At 42.3% G+C, this 20,701-nt stretch overlaps 1 protein-coding gene and 1 pseudogene across 5 annotated transcripts in view; both read left to right on the forward strand.

The window, feature by feature from the left end:
- The window catches only part of alcama (activated leukocyte cell adhesion molecule a), a 123,831-nt gene that overhangs the window by 11,015 nt on the left and 92,115 nt on the right, over positions 1-20,701 (forward strand). For 3 of the 4 annotated variants that reach the window (XM_084372760.1, XM_084372759.1, XM_084372762.1), the window contains exon 1: positions 12,274-12,777. The exons of the other annotated variant lie outside the window; for it this stretch is intronic. In XM_084372760.1, coding sequence (XP_084228886.1) covers positions 12,693-12,777 — 85 coding nt within the window. In that variant the 5' untranslated portion in view covers positions 12,274-12,692. Of the gene's footprint in view, positions 1-12,273; positions 12,778-20,701 lie in introns of those variants that run through there. 4 annotated transcript variants of the gene reach the window in all.
- LOC311268986 (putative nuclease HARBI1) lies at positions 10,208-10,886 on the forward strand (annotated as a pseudogene). Its single transcript has one exon. The product of its transcript is annotated as a putative nuclease HARBI1 (transcript).

Consider the following 20,701-nt stretch of genomic DNA (forward strand, 5'->3'; position numbering starts at 1 on the left):
GGGTGCCAGCCCGGCTTTGGTCGTAATGTCGTTTCGACTCAGGACATGCTGCTGATAAAACCTTCGTTTTCTTCTTAGTATGACTTTTTAGTGGACTTTGTGTGGTGGTGGGTCGTTTGCTGACCGTAGCAGAATCCATTACTACCCAAACACTAGTTTGGGTCCACCGCGCTTGTCTTCTTTGTGTATCCAAGTTGAAAGCCGTCGAGGATGCACATTCAGCGTCATCTGACGTCACGTCCTCAGGACTGCGCGGGAAATTCGGACACCGAATTGCAGTACATTATGCAGCACACAGCCTGTTCAAGGCAATGGAGAGATACGTGGGTGGGCTCATTCTTTTTGGTTTTGAAAGCTTCATCACCCATTAGCATTAAAAAACTTAAAATGCATGTTTATTTTTTCACAAATCCTGCCCCAAGTTCCTTTAACGTTCACATTTCATTCTTTCAGTCCTTGCAACAGCTTTGGATGAAACAGCCGCTTTCACAGTGATTTGTCTTGCCTGTTGCCACACGTTTCAGCAATTCTGGGGCTGTGTTTTGCAGTAAAATAGTGTTTGTCATGCGACAACTTTCTTTTGTGTTCCACCATGATGTTGCACACTGTGCAAAACAGTTTACCTCCGCTTTCATGCAGAACTTCAGTGAACTGTTTTGCACAGTCTTTAGCAGTGAGTTTTGTAGGTAAGTGTGAGACGTTTGCTGAGCACATGTCTGCATTTTCAAATCCAGAAGTGAGTGCGCTGAAGTCAGTGTATGACGTGAACAAAGAGAACTGCTATGATTCGTGAAAATACCAGGAGTACGGTGATTGGTCAAATTTGCGGGAATGTTGCAGTGATTGGACAAAATTGTAAGGCTGCAAAGAATTCACAGTGATTGTGTTGAATTTGCTTGAATTTACCCTTGAGGGACTGTATAGGGGCAAAATAACCTGCCTACTGTCATAAATCATTTAGTCAGTCATTTATCCAGTGAACATAAAATAGATGGAGGACCAAACATGAGTCCAAATAAGAAAAGAACAGTTCTGGAGAGCTGTATTTTTTTTCAAAATTAGTTAATTAATTAATTTCTCTAGATAACTTTATTAATCCCCGAAGAGAAATTAGGTTATCGTAGCATCGGGTACATTCAAATACAAATACAATCAAAATACAAGGACAAATATAGAAACAATAAAATACTATACACCATAAAATGCTTAAGTAGCTATAAAACAAAATAAGATAAGTGGTAGTAAAGTAAAATAAAGTAAAAAGTTTCTATTTAAAAGAAAAGTCTATGAAATCTAGACTCACACACTTTGTACAATGGTGCGCTATGTAAACACATTAAAAGTTTGTTCTGTAGTCTCTCAGATTCCTAACAATTACCAAGCAGACTGTACCAGGTTTCTTGTAAGTTACACACACAGACTTGCATATTCATGAACATGAGTCTGCCTGATATTTGAGATGCAAATATATGACTTGTTTTTTGACCTGCATTCCAGAGAGGTTCGGTCAGCTGGGGTCTGTTCAGCTAAAAACAAAGCGATGTAAGCCACCACATTAGATACTTAAAATAATGAAATCATCAGCTGCTTTTTATTTTTGCTGTAAGAAAATTAAAATCCATTGGACTGAAAACTGGCTGCATAGTGTGCATATTTTATCAGCTTAAATCTTATTTCTCTATTAAATTTTGACAAAGACACCACTCCACTCTTATAAAGATAATTAGATTTCTCAGTGTGACTTCCTCCTGCTTTTATTTCATAGTGTTGTCAGTTAACAGACTAGACCTTAAAAGCAACTGGATTTGACATGGAAGCATCCCTCTGCATGCCAAAGGATTGTGTTACACAATGTATATGTAGGTAGGGTACAAACATGCCTCAGTGGGAGAGTGCATAGCGCAGTGTTTTAGACTTGGAACTTTTGCCTTGCTGACAGACAGTGGTAGCTGACAACATGGGCACCAGAGGAGACAGAAAGTGGGTCATGTTGACAGTGTTTGCTACTTATAGTTGTTGTGTCCCAGTGGCTTCACAAAGCAAGCATTCATTTCGTGTTTTCCCCTGAAGGTCCCTAATGCTTGATGAAAGCACTACAGTTGTAGATCATTATGTTTGTCTTAAACCACTTCCATGTGTCTGCCACCTACCATGCCTCCAGCAGTTCAGATTCTGATTCTTTTTACTGTAAGCATCAAACTAATGGTGGTGTTGCTTTTGAGTGTTGTAAATAACATCTGAGATGCTTTGGACTCAGCTGACTGACTCAATGATTCTGCAAGGACTTGTAGCTTATAATGCAACTTCATGTTCTCCTTATCAGGATGTTTAGCTGAAGACATGATGAATCATTTCTGATTTCTTTTATTGTGAAACTTTTATTTCCTCAGCCAAGGAGGTTATGTTTTCACCCTTGCTGGTTGGTTGATTTGTCAGCAGGATTACACAAAAACTACTGAATGATTTTCCACGAAACTTGAATGGAGGATTGGTATCAGCCACAATTAGAGATGTTCCAATACCATTTTTTCCTTCCCGATACCGATTCCGATCCCTGGGCTTGACAATACCGATACCAGTGTGTGTCAGTCAGTCATAACCGCAAAAGAACAAATAAAGAAAGCTAGGAATAAATAACAATTCCTTTTAAAAATTGTTAAAGTGCAGCCACTTTTTAAAAAGAACAGTTTAAAACAGTAGTACAACAGCAAATTAAATAAATCTAGGAATGGCTTCCTTTTGGGAATTACTCTCATCGTTGGAATGACATTTTCAAAGTTTGCTGCTGCAGTTCACCTTTTTTCTCCTGTGACTTGGTGAAGTCATTGTGCTCTTTCGCACTTTCTTCATTGAAAGCTCTCATGGAATGGGAGGTGAGGTGTTATTTGCTTCCGCATATTTAAGTTGTTCCCTTAAAAACGGTCAGGTGGGGAGGGACCTGCCGAGGATATTGATTGGCATTTATTGTAGCCAATAGCGTTACCGCTAGATGTGAATGACGCCCCCCACCGTACAGCTACATGTGAAAGTAGTAGTGATGGGAATTCCGGCTCTTTTAAGAGCCAGCCCTCTCATTGCTCATTAAGCGATGAGAGGGCTGGCCTAAAACATGGCAGCATTTGAAACCGAAGCCTGCCAATTTGATGACAAGGGAATACAATAACAAGGTGGTTTTCTTACCTCTGGCAGGTTAATGTTAGCTGCATGACTAAACATGCAAGCGGTAACCATCTAACAGCAGCTCAACACTGTAAGCCACCTTAGTACTTGACTCCCTGGCCGACACTAGCTGTGTTCACTTGGAGCCCCGTACAGATAGCTGCTGTTAGCGGTAACTTTAGCAAAAAGTGAAGCATCTGTTTATCAGGAAACTCCGTAAATCACTGAGGGCTCAGGCAGAGAAGCTGGGGATAACTGGAGGGAAAACTACTGTCCCCATAAAATATGATCCATGTGTGAGTGTGATCCAAATGTGTGTTGTGTCGTTTAACCTTAGAAGGATTAATTACTTTCTGGTGGTTATCTAACCACAGCATGAATGGGGTAGTTAACATGGGGTGAGAGGAGGGTTGAGCTGTGTAAACGTATGTCTTCCTCAATTCCAAAGATGTAGACTGAATAAACATTTTACTCATTCAGAAAGGCTGGAACCTCAGGATATGCAGCAGTTTGGGCTGCAAAGGGAGGAAAGCCTAGATTCACCTTCCTTAGGGTTTCTTGTTTACTGTGGACCTAACATAAAAGGACGCCCTTGGGAACCTTGCCAAGCAAAGCGTCAGACTCTATGGGTGTCTTTAAGATCAGGCTCAGTTAAGGCCTCTTCAAAAAGAAAAGACATCCCTTATATTAAAACTTTTTTCTGTTTTTCTTCCTATGTTTTCAAATTGCTCGACCTTAAGTGTGGACAAATCACGACCTTCTTACTGTAATATCCTGTCTGAGCTGAATGCAGCTGTGAGATATTCAACATTGAATATTTTTATCCTAGCAGAACTGTACTTCCTATCTTTAAACTCAAATGTTTTTAAAACAAAGCAATGTCAAAATCAGTAATTAAAGTCTTACAAAAAGTCAGATAGAACTTCAATATTACAAACTCACAAAATGTTAGAAATTGTCATAATTCAATAGAATTCAAGAGGCATTTTGCAGTCTACGTAGCGCAAGATTTGTGACAATACCCTTCTTTACTTTCTTGTGTGTATCTTGCTGTTATTCCACCAAAAAGCTGTTTTTGTGTGTAATCTGATGCCTCATGCAGCCTGAAGCCCAGGCTTTTGGTTTAAAAGATAACAGCTCCCTCTCTGCTTGTGAAGCAGATTGTCATTCAACATGGTGCTTCACATACGACATTAGTTGTGGATCTCAAGTGCTGTCAAGCACTTGGTTTCAGTGCTGTGAAGCAGGTATGCTGCCCAGTCTCACTCTCATGTTTACAAAATCTGTTTCAAATGAGTTTCAAATTAATACATCTTAAAGGATAACTACCGTCTTTTACAACCTGGACCTTATTTCTAGCAAAATATATGATAATTTACTCACCCAGATAACTTTGGTGTCATTTGGCGTCGTTCGGACGAAATTAGATCCAGTGGAGCGCCGATATATCCATATAATGCGAGTGACGGGGCACCGAAGCGCAGCCTTTATGAGCATTATCTGCCACGAAACTAGTTCATTTCACCAATATTTTGTTACGATACGCTAGTGCTATTCCCCTCTGAGTCCGGGCTCGTCTGTTGTCAACATCCGGGGTCTGTAGGTTGAGCTACTACCTCTGACCTGGAAGATGTCGTCTCTGAGTTGCGCGCACCCGCGACAGCCGGCTTGTTTACCTGTAGCTGCTACTGCTAGTTTGACCCCGGATGTTGATAACAGACGAGCCCGGACTCAGAGGGGAATAGCGCTAGCATATCGTAACAAAATATTAGTGAAATGAACTAGTTTCGTGGCAGATAATGCGTTATATGGAGGCCGTGTGTCGATGCCCCGTTACTCGCATTATATGGATATAATGCGCTACACTGGATCTAATTTCGTCCGAACAACTTCAAATGACACCGAAGTTATCTGGGTGAGTAAATGATCATATATTTTGCTAGAAATAAGGTCCAGGTTGTAAAAAATGGTAGTTATCCTTTAAGGGAATTACCAGTGAATATCAGCTTTGAAGTCTGCTTTTATTATCATGTCAAACGTTATGTTCTGTATTTATTGAGCATTAAAGATTTGAAATGAAAGGGTCTGTCCAACCTTCTGATCTGTGATGACACATAGATGTTTAACCACACAGAGAACAAGTTGAAAAGACAAAAAAGTTGCGTGTCACGACTACTCATGCCATATTTTATTATAAGGCACACCTTAAAGTCATCATTACAGCATTGTTGGGATTTTCAGGACAGGCAATGTCAGAGCCTCAAAAGAGATCCCTGGACTTCCAGGTGACTGCCTGAACGAAATGCACGCATAGTTCGGAGCTCTGGCTCAAAAGTCCTAAAAGTTACCAAATATCCTGCAGTTCAGAAACTATTGTGGTTAAGTTTACATCTAATAGCCACAGCGAAACGTTGGGTTCCAAAGGAGCGATCTTAGGAAGATCCTACAACTAAAAAGAAAGCACCACGTGATACAGACGGCAGGAGGACCCATCAACTGCAGCCTTTTTGTCAGCGTTACAAGAGCAAGAGGACCGACTGACCAAGAAAGTTAAGCTAGCCATCGGAGAGGCAGTCAAGGATATGCCCCCCGGTGAAATTGAAGCACTTAAGACTGATTGAATCCTCGAAGGAGGCAGTTACTAAACTTAGCCAGGATATCATCAACAAGCTGAGGTTGGTAAAACGCTACAAGGGAGAATAGATGCTATGACAGCTAACATGAGAGCGGTTAAACATGTTGTGGGTAGCCTCCAGAATGATGTGCCAAGTCTTCCCCAAAAACTCGGTGAGATGGAAGATAGGTCACCCCAGTCGCATCTCCTCGACCTATCTGAGTCAGCAGAGGCCATTCAGTTTCATCATGAGAACTTATGTGGATCCCCTCTCTTGTAGGGGAGAGGATTGAGATTCAACGAGCTCACTGCATTTAAACCACCCAGGATAAGGCCACCCTGGACGCTCATCTTCCAACTGTTTCGATATCAGGAAAGAGCAAAAGTTTTCTCCGGAGTCAGAGCCCTCCCATCAGCATCCACTCACCAGACTTGTGTTCAACCACAGGCATATATAAGCATACTGTTTGTGTCATTTTAGTCACAGTATAGGCGAGATACAGTGCCAAGATTGGTTCAAATTGTTAAATTGACCACAGACCTTCTTTATTTTATAAACCTTTATATAGCAATGTTTCTGATACCTATACGGACTTCTACTGGAATCGTGTGTCACTATTGAAAGCCACAGTAGAGTTTGTAACATTATTTACTTCTTTTTCTTTTTCTCTCTCTCTCTCTCTCCAAGGGTAAACTTTTTATCTCTTGTGGATGGAGCATTTGTTCTGGTTTTCATGTGTTTGTCGCCTTGCTGTTGTCTGAAGATTGTTATATCACCTTTCTATTTTGTGTGTGAAAGTTGCCTTTCTGTGTAGGTCTACATGATGTATTCTTCTGTTAACAGCATGACACAAACCCGGTTATGAATGAACCCTAATGTGATGTCACAGAATGTCTGGGGCTTAAACTGACTAGATGTTTGGAATTTCTTAAACTTAAGCAGGTTTCAATTGCTCTGAATCAGAGAACACATTTGAAAACAAATGACATCCATAGATTTCAGAATATGTTTTACAAGTGTGTTGCTTCTCTTCTGCAGCCAATAGGTCAAAAGGAGTCGCTATCACATTGAACAGGAAACTTGGTGTGAGTATCGACAGTTCTGATAGAGATGATACTGGAGGACTGGCATATGTCTGTATTAAAAATAACAATATAAAAACATGTCTTGGATGCTAACCCTTGACTCAGAGTTTTTTAGAACTGTTTCTTATACTTTTTCACACTTTTTATAGTATCACCTCATAATCAGGTGTGTTACATAAATTTTGATAAATCAGAAAATGTTTGTCTAACTCAGTGGAATTACCTTGTGGGATCAACAAATGTATTCTGATTTAAATATTGTTGACCCATGGCATTTACAATTGATTAGGAATTAAACCTTTTTTATCTGCCAGGCTTAAGACATACTATAATTTCTCCCCACTTGAACCATTGTATTAACACTGCTAATATACTTCCTATCATAATATCAGAACACGCGCCAGTGATACATAATTTTCAGTTGCCGCAGAGCTGAACTAAATGCTTTATAAGGGGAGAATCCACGTCATTTACTTCTTATTTGAAGGCTGTGAAATTAGCCTTCAAATGAGAAGGCCAGAAAATACAGAATCATGCGGTTACAAAGTGAAATACTAACGCTAGAATCCAATCTAAAGCATCAGTTCTCTGATCAGACCCACTCAACTCTCTTGGCTTTGAAATTTGAATAAAATAATTTGCTTAAAGGAATAGTTCACTCTAGAACAAAATTCAGTCATTATCGACTCACCCTCATGCTGATGAGAAATCCGGTGTAGTTTTCTTATTCCTCAAAGTGCAGCTGGAGACCCGCGGGGGTACCCTCCTGCAGCAAAAATCCATATAATGGGCGTCAATGGTGTCCGAGACGAAAAGGTCCATAAAACTACACAAAAACTTTATAATATTCCTCCATACTGCTCGTCTGCTACAATCCAAGTGTCCTGAAGTGGCGACATCCAGAGTTTACTCGAAACGACGTCATTTAGTACATTTTTCTAGCCTAAACAGTCACTATGCTATATCTGCCTGGAGGCACGCTCCCGCGTGCACGTGGGTCTCCCTCACAGTGTTTGCACTACGGAAGCCGTAGTCCGAAGCTGAAGTCCTCGGACATTTTTTTTTTTTTCTTCAAAGTTTCAAATCACTAGTGCAGGCATATCCATCTTGTATTTGTGTGTTGCTCGGTCGCTCACAGCAGGATGTAAATACCGGTGTGTATCTATCGCAAGTTCTCGTTGATCTTGTGTGGCGCAGCTTCCGTAGTGCGAGCGGGTGTGAGGGAGAATTGCGTGCACGCGCGAACGTGCCTCCAGGCAAATATAGTATAGTGACTGTTTACGCTGTAAAAATTTACTAAATGACATTGAGTATAAGTATACATCTAGCTGCCAGGTTAAACAAAATGAATCATAATTTTTTACCATTGGTGCAATTCAGACTCCACCAGGACCTATGACCCAGGTGAAATAAGTGATAGCTTTGCATGTTCTACTTTGATCTCTCTCAGCCAAACCTACTCCTGATCTGACTGCCCTTAAATCTTATCCGTCAAAACTATCTATCATTGACTAGTGATGGTGCATAATCCCTTGAAGTGCCACTGACTCTCTTAGAATTTAAAGAGGCTTTGAACTCAATGCAGAGAGCAAAATCGCCAGGCCTTTGATAGTGTGGGTTGGGCAGGGGCGGTTTCTCATATGGGCAGTATGGGCAGCCGCCAGGGGCGGCATGAGCGCCCGCAAAAAAATAAATTAATTAAATAAAGCTAAAGGTGAGGTTTGCCACTGGGGTTGTATGTGTGGTATAGGAAGAATTTGGTTTTAGTCTAAAATTCATATCAATGATCAAAATACTGCACGGAACTCATCAAGGCTCCACTGCTCTTCTCACTGCCGCTTGAACCATTGGCTCAAACAATTAGACTACATCCCCAAATCTCGCTGATCAGTATACATGGTACAAAACACAAAATTTGTCTTTACATGGACAATGTATTACTCTATTTTACTGACATTTCCATATATTACCCCAAATACTACAAGTCTTTACTTGGTTTAGTCAATTCTCTGGGGCCAGTTGTTCAAAACATTTAATCTGTATCAAAATGATCCGGATTTGGAAATCCCTATTTTTGCTATTCAGGATCAGGTAATCCGTCTTACTTTTATGCCGGTTTTTCAAAGCAACATTGGACTGGATCACCCTGATCCAGATACACAGTTTTCAAGATTACCAAATCCGGATTACCAGTGCTCTAAATGGGACAACATATCACAATGTGGGCTACCAGCTATGTAAAGTACAACAGGTAAAAGAGCCAACATGGGGTCACTGTAAATGTTTCTTATTTTGAGACAAAGCACAAAAATAACAAACATCCACTTCCATTCATAATTTCTTTTATGACCCCTCATCTGAGCCACAACAAATAAAAAACAAATATACATTAACAAATACATTGTGGATATTTTTTTTAAATAAAAAAAAAGGCTAAATATCCAATAGTTAACAAAATAAAGAATGTTCAGGGTTCTTCTTCATCTGAGAAGGAGAGACCAGCATTTTCAAGCCCTGCTTTTAGGAGGCGGATCTGAAATTTTGCTTTGGTTTGCTGCAGTTTGGTCAGCTTGATTTGTTCCTTTGCCAGGAGTATCTGTGCTTCTGCTCTTTCAGTTTCTCGTATAAGAAGTGATTCATAGGCATCATCATTATTATTTGGCAAAGGACGCTTCAAGCCTCTTCTCTGAGCTCCTGTGACTGCTGGCTCTACCAGTGAGGATCCAGGTTGTTCTTCAATAATAGGCTGAGATCCAGAATAAACGTTTCCTCTGCATTAGGAGGAACTGTCTCACTTTCATCTACAATCGTAGGCTCACCATCCCCTACACACCTTGAATCACGTGCAGAGCTTTTGAGTTCTCACCTCCAATAATGTCCAGAACCACATCTGTGAATTCACCTTTCTTAAAGGGTTTGTTGCCTGTTTGGGTGTTTTTTGCTTCAGCAAGGTCCTTTGTTGCTCTGGCCCTCAGATTCTTCCATCTAAATTTCACTTGCTCCAAGGTCCTCTTCTGGCAAGACCCCATTGCATTCACATTCTGGGTGATTTCAACCCAAATGTCTTTCTTCCTTTTCTTAGTCACCATTCCACCCGCAACAGAGCTTCCTACTATTGAGGCATAATGGCACTTAACACCCTCCAGCAGTGCATGGGTTTCTGCAACAGTGAAATTAGGTCCTTTTGAGTCCATTGTTCCACCTCATCTGTTGTAGTGAACATAGGCCTTGGGCATGATTGATTTAATTGAACACAAGCCAAAGCACATCAGCTAATGGGTGGGTGGGTATTTGACAGCCATCTTATATTCAGCCTTTCTCAGAGAACTTAGAGAGAGAGGCACTGACATGGCAGGTATTGTCCATCGCTACCACCATTTTGGTGGAAGAGGATACCGTCAAAGGGTGTATGTTGAGCGTGCAAAACCACTGGAGCAATACACCACTGAAGAACTGTATGCACGCTTTCGCTTTGGGAATGCTGATATAAAGTACATTGCAGACCTTGTCGGGCCAAAACTTCAACGGAGAACCCAAAGGAGTCACAGTCTGTATGCGGAAGAACAGGTCCTCATTGGTCTACGCTTCTATGCATCTGGGACTTTCTACCAAGTTGTTGTTGACAATATAGGCGTGGACAAATCAACTGTGAGTGATGTAGTGAAAGCTGTGTCAATTGCATTGGCCAGCCTGGTCAATCAGTTTGTTTCACTTCCAAAGGCTGACCAGATTGCCCAGACCAAGCACAAGTTTTTTCTTTTGGGGAACATGCCCAATACTATTGGGGTTATTGACTGCACTCATGTGCATATCCAAGCACCTCATGAGAGGGATTGGGAGTACATCAACCGAAAGGGGAGGCGCAGCATCAACATCCAACTTGTGGGCGACGCTGACCTCATCATCACAAACTGTGTCGTGAAGTTGCCTGGGGCTGTTCATGATGCACGTATCCTGAGAGAGTGCTTTATACAGAGAGCTCCAAACCACTGATAGTTTGATCGAAACGGGTCTCCGAGCGGCCTAAGGACTGGAGAGATAGTCTCTTCACTCAGAGAACCAAGGTTACAATGTAACCATACATTCTCTATCGTCTCGAGACTATCTCTCCACTCTGTTACATATTCCATATGTACGGGGTAGATCTTTAAGACACCCCGTGAGGAGACGGTGCAGCCACAATCCCACACCACAACGTGCAACACACGAACTATGTACAAATATACAATATATACAATTCACAGGAGCAGGCCCCGCAAGGCGCTAGGGCCAATCCTGAGAGGGAAAGGGCTGCCAGGGAAGCCCGCAAGACACAAGACTAACCCAAGGAGACCGGCCAGGGCCCCGCAAGACACAGGGGCCAGCCTGGCCACAGAGCAGCCGCTCACTCAGCCCGCAAGACGCAAGGCTGAGGGGAGACAAATAAGTTCATCGTCGGGCCACGCCCAGCACACGCTCCCCAAAGGAGGGGCTGGCGGCCACATCCAGACGGTAAAACCTGGTAAAGGTAGACTGAGACGACCATGTGGCGGCAGAGCATATGGAGGCGAGTGAGGCCCCCCGCCACAAGGCCCAAGAGGCAGCCACACCCCGAGTGGAGTGTGCCCGGACCCCTGATGGAGCAGGCACACCTGACTGCACAAAGGCCTGCCGAATAGCATCCACAACCCAGTGTGACAGCCTGGATTTTTACAAGGACCTGCCTAGACGCCCTTGGTCATAGCAGACAAAGAGCTGGTCAGACCTCCGGACAGCCTGTGTCCGCCGAATGTACTCTGTTAAGGCCCTGACTGGGCACAGAGCCGACTGGCCCTGCTCGGCCTCCTCGCCAGAAATTGGAGAGGAGAGAGACCTAAGCTCAACCGACTGAGACAGGTGGAACTCAGTAAGGACCTTAGGCAGGAAGGCCGGGTTGGGGTGGAGAACCATGCTCGAACCGTCCTGGGGAAACCGGCAGCAGTCACTATGGACTGACAAGGCCTGGAGTTCACCCACCCTCCTGGCCGAGGTGACGGCGAGCAGAAAGGCGGTCTTGACAGAAAGCCACTTCAATTCAGCACCCCCGAGCGGTTCAAAGGGGGGGCGCTGAAGGGCCCCAAGGACAACATCCAAGTCCCAAGGAGGAACCGCAGGACCAGTGGAGCGCACAGTAAGTCTCTGGGCCCCCCGGAGAAACCGGAAGATGAGGACGAAGCTGAGGCTTTTCCCTTGGAGACAAAGAATGCTCATGTCCCAAACATAGCACGCCGCTATCATGCCCATCCTCTAGGGGCATGGCCTACCCACAGCCCACACAGCAATGACCCTCCTGGCGTGCCATACTGCCAGGGACCGGAAACAGGAAGTACTGCACTTCCTGTCTTACAGGTAGCCTGTAGCGCCGTAGCTAACTGTTTTTGCCGCTGTGAGAGCCCTATGCTTATGACGGAGTGAGAGTGCTTGACTGTTGGAGAGAGGGGAGACAGACATTCGGCGCTGAGCGCGTCAGCCTGCGAGCCGCGGGCAATACGCCGGTGAAGAATACTGCCGAGGCCGGGAGCCGAGAGCTCCGGCTCAACCACACAGACGATGCTCGCCGTGGATCGACCAGGCGCATCAGCTCATGAGCCGCGAGCAATACGCCGGTGGGAGACGCTGACGACCCAGTCAGTACTCAGCCACCGAGCGCGTCAGCTCACGAACCGTGAGCAATACGCTGGGGAGAGAGCACGATACCGGACGCAGTCAGCGTGTATCCGCCGAGCACGTTAGCTCACGAGCCGCGAGCAATACGCCGGGAGGAACACAGCCACCGCTGCTGGGAGCCAGAGGACCTCCGGCTCGACCAGACAGGATGGTGTTTTGGCAAAAGACAGACAGAAAGAGCAAGATACAGCAATCCAGGGAGGCTGCCAATGACAGCAACCCGACTTACACAGGTAAGCGGATTCAACAACTATATCCTCGCTTCTCTTTCTTATAAACAATTTGGATTGTGAGACGCAGCACCCTGATGTACAAGTGGAGATCAAACAATCAGTGATTACACGCCAGCGCAGGTGCTTTATAGCTACGCAATAGGGCGTGGCCGGGCAAGCCGGTGTGTCTTAAAGAAATTTCCACGTACCCTGACAAGCAGCGGGGGTCATATCCCGTACATATGGAATATGTAACAGAGTGGAGAGATAGTCTCTTCACTCAGAGAACTGCAGATTATTTGGTACTCTGCTTCTACATACTTGGTTTGAATATATCCAGATTCTCTCATATATTTTATGCATAAACTATGAGAAACTCAAACTGGAATTCTCAGCCGATATCCAGAAATGGTCCAATCTTGAAATGTCATTGCAAGAATCTAATCTAATCTAAGAATCTAATAAAAATACAAATGAATGTTCTTTGTCAGCTAAATTTTCTCTTTTCTATGCTTCTTTTGCCCCCACCAGCTAATTACTGTGACCAATTACGTTCTCTGACTACTTAATTTATTTGGAATGGTAAAAGACCTCTTATCTGGCTGCGTCTGCTTCAACTTTCAAAGTTGTCTGGAGGATTGCCAGTACCTGACTTAAACTATATTACTGGTGATTTAAGATAAGCCATTGACTGCTATGTGCGATGAAGAAGCTGCTACACCTTGGCAGCGGATAGAGCAGGAAGAAAGATAAATACAAATACATAGCAAGAGCAAGGTAGCAAAGAGACAATGATAACTTATACAATAAAAGAGACCCCAAAAGTGCAATACAAATTTGAAAGCTAAGAGTCACAGCTGCAACTGGTGATTAATAGTTCAGAGAGAAATTGTTTAAAACCAGAAAGAGGGATGAGAGTTCCCATCCTCATCTTGACTTGTAGGTCATTCCAAGACCAAGGCCCAAAGTAGGAGAGGGTCCTCATCCCTAACTCTGTCCTCATTAAGGGAACCTTAAAACGCAACCAGCTATTAGCTCTAAGATCATGTGTAATTTGAACAGTAATAAACTTTGAGCAGAGGTATGGAGGCAGTTTGCCTAAAGTAGCCTTATATATTAGAACATACCAGTGCTGTAACCTCCGGGTGTTAAGGGAGGAAAAACCAGCGAGTGTGTATAGAGTGCAATGGTGAGTCCTGAAAGCTGAGCCTGTTATGTACCTCAAGGCAGCATGACAGATGGGATCCAGTTTGGCTAGGGTGGACGGGCAGGCAAATCTATAGATGGTATCGCCAAAGTCAAGCTGTGATAGAAATAAACTGGTGACTAGACCCTACGGGCAACAATAGAAAAGCACGATTTGGATCTGTATAAGAAGCTCACTAAGAATTTGAGCTTTTTTTGTTAAGTAGGAGATGTGATGTTTGAAATTTAGATCCTTATCTAGCCAGATGCCCAGATATTTGTATTTGTCTATAGCCTCTATGACGGTGCTATCCAATGCCTTAAATGGAGGTAAGGTGGTCGTGAAATTATGGTCAAAGGACATGATTTTGGTTTTATTTGCATTGAGGATTAACTTGGCATCAAGGAGAGCATGCTGCAGAAGGGTAAAATCAGTCTGCAGGTTAGTGTATGCTGTTTCTAAAGAGGAAGCGGAGGTGTATAAAACTGTGTCGTCAGCATACATATGGTAAGAGGAGAACCTCAGGTGATCACAAATATTATTTATATAGAGTAGAAAGAGTAAGGGCCCTAAAATTGACCCTTGTGGGACCCCCTTCTTCAGAGTGACGGGGTCGGATATAACTGTACCGAACCGGACTGACTGAACACGGTCTGTTAGATAGCTTTTAATCCACTTACCCACGGTATCACTAAAGCCCATTTTTTGAGTGATTTTAAGAAGATGACAATGATCCACAGTATCAAAAGCCTTTGTAAGGTCAATAAACAAGGCTAAACATACTTTTTTGTTATCAAGGGCAGTTTTTACTTTGTCCAGGACCTTCAGAGTGGCAGTGACTGTACTATGACCAGGTCTGAAACCAGATTGTAAGGGGTTAAGTATATTATTAAACTCAAGAATCTGATGAAGCTGGGTGGATAGCAGGGACTCAAATAACTTTGCAAGAGTAGAGAGATTTGAGATTGGTCTATAGTTGTTTAAATCTGAGGGATCACCGGATTTCAGCAGAGGCATGACAAATGCTTGCTTCCATAGAGCTGGAAATTTCTGAGAAGAAATAGACAAATTAAAAATATCAGTTATTGTCTGAGCAATAAACGGGGCGGCTGATTTGAGAAAAAATTGATCAAGACCATCTGGCCCAGCAGATTTCTTAAGGTCTAATGTTTTCAACGCGTGCAAAACCTCAGATGTTAACAAAGGGGTAAAATTAAAACCAGGATTTGAGACTGGCGGATGTAAAGATTGCAAAGATTCCAATTCAGAGGGAGCAATCGATGCAGTAGCCTGAAATGAGCCTACCATGAATCCTACCAGGCCCCTATTGCAAATTAGTTTGAAATGTTAAAAACTGTTCTCCCTTGGAGGTGGGAAAACCTCTTCCTTCTGGATTGCACCATACTGATGGGTTTGTAGCTGTTAAGTGAGGATGAATTGGTTTTGTTTGAGTGTACCTAAAATGACTTTGTGGTGGAATGCAACACGGCTGAGGCGAGTCCGCTACATATGGGTTGCAACATCGAACTCTGTGCCCATGTATTTTGGCCATAGTTAGGCCTGGGTATTCAGAATACTGGCTCCATACCCTCATATTTTCTAGAATTGCCCTTCTGTATTTAACCTTTGGTCTAAGGTGGCTAATTGTCTGAAAATATTCTGAATTTTTCCATCCCTAAACTGCTTATCTATCTTATATTTATCCAACAACAACTCCGTACTCAGTGATAGCAAGAGGTCAGCTTTAAGACAGATTATTTTTGCAGGTTTAACTACTGCCAAAAAGACAATAATGCAATCTCACTTTCGAATGGTTAATTTTGAAAGCTGTCTGTTTTGGTAAACAATCCTTGCAACAGGTAAACTGGAACACCTAGCACAAGGAGAAAATTACCTGTCTATTGGTCTTAATTTCAAGCACACCAACCAACATTGGGATACTAAGACTTGCTGGGCTTTGTGAAAATGAGACTGTGGGAATTGGAAATGGTTGCCCTACTCACCCTGGACGCTACCAAAAAACGATTTGGCATTCTCTTTCGGTGTTTCTCAGCGGGAGCTACACTGTTTGTTTACAAAGTCAATGCAATAATAGAGAGATTATTTCTTTAAATGGTGCTAAAGAGCTAAAGTAAACCCTGGCATTATGCTTGGCTTAAAGTTGTGTTTACTGCCCTAGGCTTGTCTCAGTGAATCTACATTGCTAGCCGTGGGTGTTCTTTAATTTTTTTAAGACTAGTTTCTGTGTCTCTTGCTTATTTTACATCACTCTGCAACATCATGGACAAACTTTTTTGTCTGATAGGAGATAATATACAGTGTCACAAATTTTGCAGTTCTTCTATTTTGCTGGGCTGTGATAAATTCAACGTACTGGACAAAGTCTTACAAAGAAGCTGCTAAACATTGTAAAAAGTTGCTTGCCACCGTCTCTTCGAATTTGTGATTGTTATTTCTAAATCTCACATTTTCCGTCTCCCTTCTTAGTCTCTGTCTCCTCTTTGTTGCCCTCCCTTTCTTCTTACATGTACCCAACTGTTAACCAGCAACACTCACCATGTACGACACTCAGATAAGGTTTTGTTTTTCCAATGAATTTGAAATACGCAATTAGATTTGTTCTTTTGTTCTGCATCAGTTGGTGCTATAACAGTGAAAATATAGCATCAAAAATAATATTTGGCATTGAAAACAAGACCATTGCTGGATGCATATGCGGTGTTGGATGCTGGATATGTGTGTATGGTGTCTGTGTGTAACAGATGTGGGTAGGGCATAGAAAGAAGCGACTCAAGGACTGTTTTCCAATATTTAGTTGCTCCCTTAGCAATGCAAAACGGCACTGTGAGGGGCAGGCAAGAGGAGCTATGGTAACCCAGGAGGTACAGAAGACGCGTAGTGCAACAAGGTAATTACCACAGGACATATGTAAAAATAACTAATTGAGATAAAATTTACAAATACTAAACAGAATAATTAAATGACAATACAATTCTCAGATACAAATTGGAAATAAAACTTAATAAAGGGCATTTTTAACTCTGTTACACGTGGTCATGTGAGAGGCTCTAGAAGCAGATCTCGGGTCCACACAAGTGTCCTTAACAGTGCTTGAAGTGGAACAAAACAGATGCCAAAATGATCATTGCAGAATGTGAGTTGGCCTTAGAGCACTGAATAGCCCGATTGGTTAACATGGGCACGTAAAGGAGGCAGACAGCGCTTTGCAGCGCTTCCGCCTTGCTTTTTTCTGTGCCCAAACTTGTTTCAGTTCCAATACAACTTATACCAGTACAACTGTTTAAATGCCAATGTTACCCTTTTCAGTTTACAGTTCATTTTCACTGTCAGATATTTTAGGTTCCAGAAAATAAAATCACCATTCAAGCACCATACCATCAGAGCCACAATCTCAGGAATATACTGCAAACCCTTCCACTGCTTCATAATATTGATTTAATGCCTTATTTATGTGATTGCGAACCACCAGAAAGTGAATTTATTAACAGTTTGGATGTTATGTCAGAGATGACTGTGTACTGTGTTGCAGAGATATCTATTGAAGTTTACATGCTAACCAGCTAGCTAATTTCCACTTTGTACCTCAAAAGGTGTTAGTCCAATTATGAACAACACCAAAACAATCCCAGTGCTCTGAGCTTCCAATCCAAGCAGAGACAACTAATAGGAGCTATTGGTTTGGAGCATGAATTTGACAGTGGCCAATTCTTACTTATTGCACCTTTTAACTCTTTATTTCTTTGGGCTAGACAGCAGCATAGAGGGCACCAGCCCGACAAATTAGTCCCTGACTGAGTGAGTGAGTTAGTGAGTGATGAAGTTACATCGTTGGTCAGTTATTCGTGTTGGAATTATAATCTTCACTGTTGAGGGCTTCAGACTAATGTTTTCCACTGGATGCACTGGTGCACCTTACTTTTTCATTTAGGTACACCAGCGTATAATTTAAGTGCACCAAATAATACATTTTGACTTAATTTCTTCACATCTTTATTTTAAGGCAACACCCAGTTGGTGTTTGTTAAAAAATGTTTTCATAGACTAGATTTTTGACCTGCATTGACTTGCTGAATATCAGGCGCACCCAATGAAAATATTTGGTCGCACTTGACAGATTTTTGGGTGCGTGTGTGACCAAAATAATCCCACCCTGGAGCCCTGCCATTGCCCTTTCAAAATGAATAGGTGTAAATATTACTTAGAACCTTCACTCCAGATTCTACGAGTATGGATGGGAACCACTGGAAGCTCTGCCTCTTTATTGAGGAAATACCAGGGTGATCTCCTAAGGACCTGTTAGAGATAACACCCACCACCACCAAGCTGTCTCTAAGGATAGTCTCAGCACTTAGGTATTTCATCCGGACTACAATTGCTTTGAGATAACGCTCTTAACAACAGCTCCTAAGCCCCATTCTCTGACATTTCTCACTATGTACCTTTTAACCCCATTGCTGAAAGCTGCTATACGGTGTTTACCACTGATAAGAAAGCAGGGTGGGATTACTGTTTCAAGGAAAACTTTTGGGAGGATCTGAATCACTCTCCACCTAGCAGAGTGAGACAAAGAACACACACAGTTACAAAGTTTGCTAATACTGAAACTGGTGGTATAATTTTGCTGCATGCTGCTGTTTAACAGTAAACAGGAAAGTTGACCAATGTACATCCAGGTACTAAACATGCTCAACTGTTATTGGACCGCAAAAATGGGTAGGACTTAGGAAGGGTCAATTGGCTCATATCCTGCCTCAACTCCCTCCTAAGACCATCTCACTGCATCTGCTTGGCTCTCTCTACTTTGTCTAGTTGTCCCATGTGTACAGTACATCTCTCTCCCTTTTATTCCAGTGCAGCTATTTAAGTCAGCCACTATTCAGTATTGTTCCAGCTGTTTCTCTGGACAACAGAGATTGGGGTACAATAGCCCCAGTTGCCTTACTTGGGAAATCCAATTCTGTCAACATGGATTTGGCGGCCCAGTTGCCAGAATAAATTGTAGGAAGTTAAAGTTTCTGCAACTGATACGTTCACATACACATAAATGTACTGTACAAAATGTGTCATGTCATGTTCACATTACATGTTTAAGAACTAACTAATATTATATATATAATATTGCTAATATTGGAGGTGGAGGGGACAATGGTAGGGTTAAAGGTGAGAAGGCTGCCAAGCCAGTGCCCACAGTTTGAGCACACTTTTTAACATTTGTAAGTTGGAAACAACTGGATATTTATAAGTGACCTCAGGAGTGACAAAAACAGGCATTGTAATCGAAAATTGTTTCTTTTTCTAACAAGTGATATTTCATAAATTATGCTTCATAAACTCTGAGTGCTTTGTTGAAATATGGAACAATTTACCTGTCAAATTGTCCATCCCATTAGTGGAACAAATGGTGTGATCATGGTTCCATTGTGTGAATCTTTAGAACTGCTGAAGGCGTGAGCAGAATGGTGACAGAACTGTCAATTTGAATATTTAAATTTAGCAAGGGTTGCTTCCATCCAGTGAGGATCTCTCTCTCTCTCTCTCTCTCTCTCTCTCTCTCTTTCTCTCTCTCTCTAACTCTTGAGCCTTGAGCCGTGACTTGCAGCTTTGAAGAGAGGTGCTTTGGTGCAGTCAGGAAACCTGATGTTTCCCTGATAGGCTTGTTGACTGTTTTGATGCTATTGAATTCAGTTTATCCCATGCAAAATTAATAAATAGATACCCTGGGGAGCTAAGCCACCTTATCTGTCTCATCAGAATACAAATTTGCTCCAAACTTCACAACATAAATTCTTGCTATAGTGTAAAGTGTATGTGACATATTGAGTGAAACGTTCTTTCTGGTCAAGTTATAACTTGCAGAGTTCTTTGGGAGCTGATCATAGAAAGAAGTGTGCCTGGGGGCAAAATTCCAACTCACCTTTTAAAGACTAAATGGAATAGATCCCACCTTCAGTTTAGCAGTTCATATTATATGCTATATACTTAACATTTACAATAAGTCTTTGCTGTAAGTGGGGGTTGTCCAGTGAGGATTTTAAACCACGGCCAGAGCAGGTTGTGGATTATGAGAGGACACTAACATGCCAATCATATGTTAGTCATGGCTCCACCTGGTGGACACAGGACATACTTCTGTGTATTCTTCTTCTTGCTCAAAATCGTAAGAACAGCGATGATAGTTTATGGTGAACATAGTGACTTCACATTGGATGCCGTTACTATGGCAATACGTTAGTTGCCATGAAACAGGAAGTTGTTGTAACTTTACAGTACATTGTCCAATCTCTACCATAGGAGTAAGTCTGTTGTAATAGTCTTCAATTGATTTACATGAAATTGACACGGTGTGGTCTACCCTTGATATACTTGAACCTGACATGTATTTAGTGAGTGTTCTGTAGCGCCAAATAGTGGACACGAGCTGTCCATGTCCAGCCACAAGGTGGCTGCAGAATGTAACAACGTGGGGGGCAAGTATGGCAGTATGGAATGCAAAGATGCAACGTTCTAAGATCTTCAAAGGAATTTAAGATTCCTTCCCAAGCTCTTCGGTTTGTATTGCTTGTCATTGATCAGTGTTTTGGATTAAGATGTACTGTATCTGTTGTCTTGTCCACTCTCTTTTTCTTTCTCTCCCACTTTCTCGCTCTTTCAACAGGGGTAAAGGAAAATCACATCATCATATTTATTTATAATTATCAAAAGCAAACTTCATTTAAACAGATAGGGCAGGCAGGAGCC

This window comes from Pagrus pagrus (assembly GCF_965226575.1).
Source record: "Pagrus pagrus genome assembly, chromosome: 14".
Lineage (NCBI taxonomy): Eukaryota > Metazoa > Chordata > Actinopteri > Spariformes > Sparidae > Pagrus > Pagrus pagrus.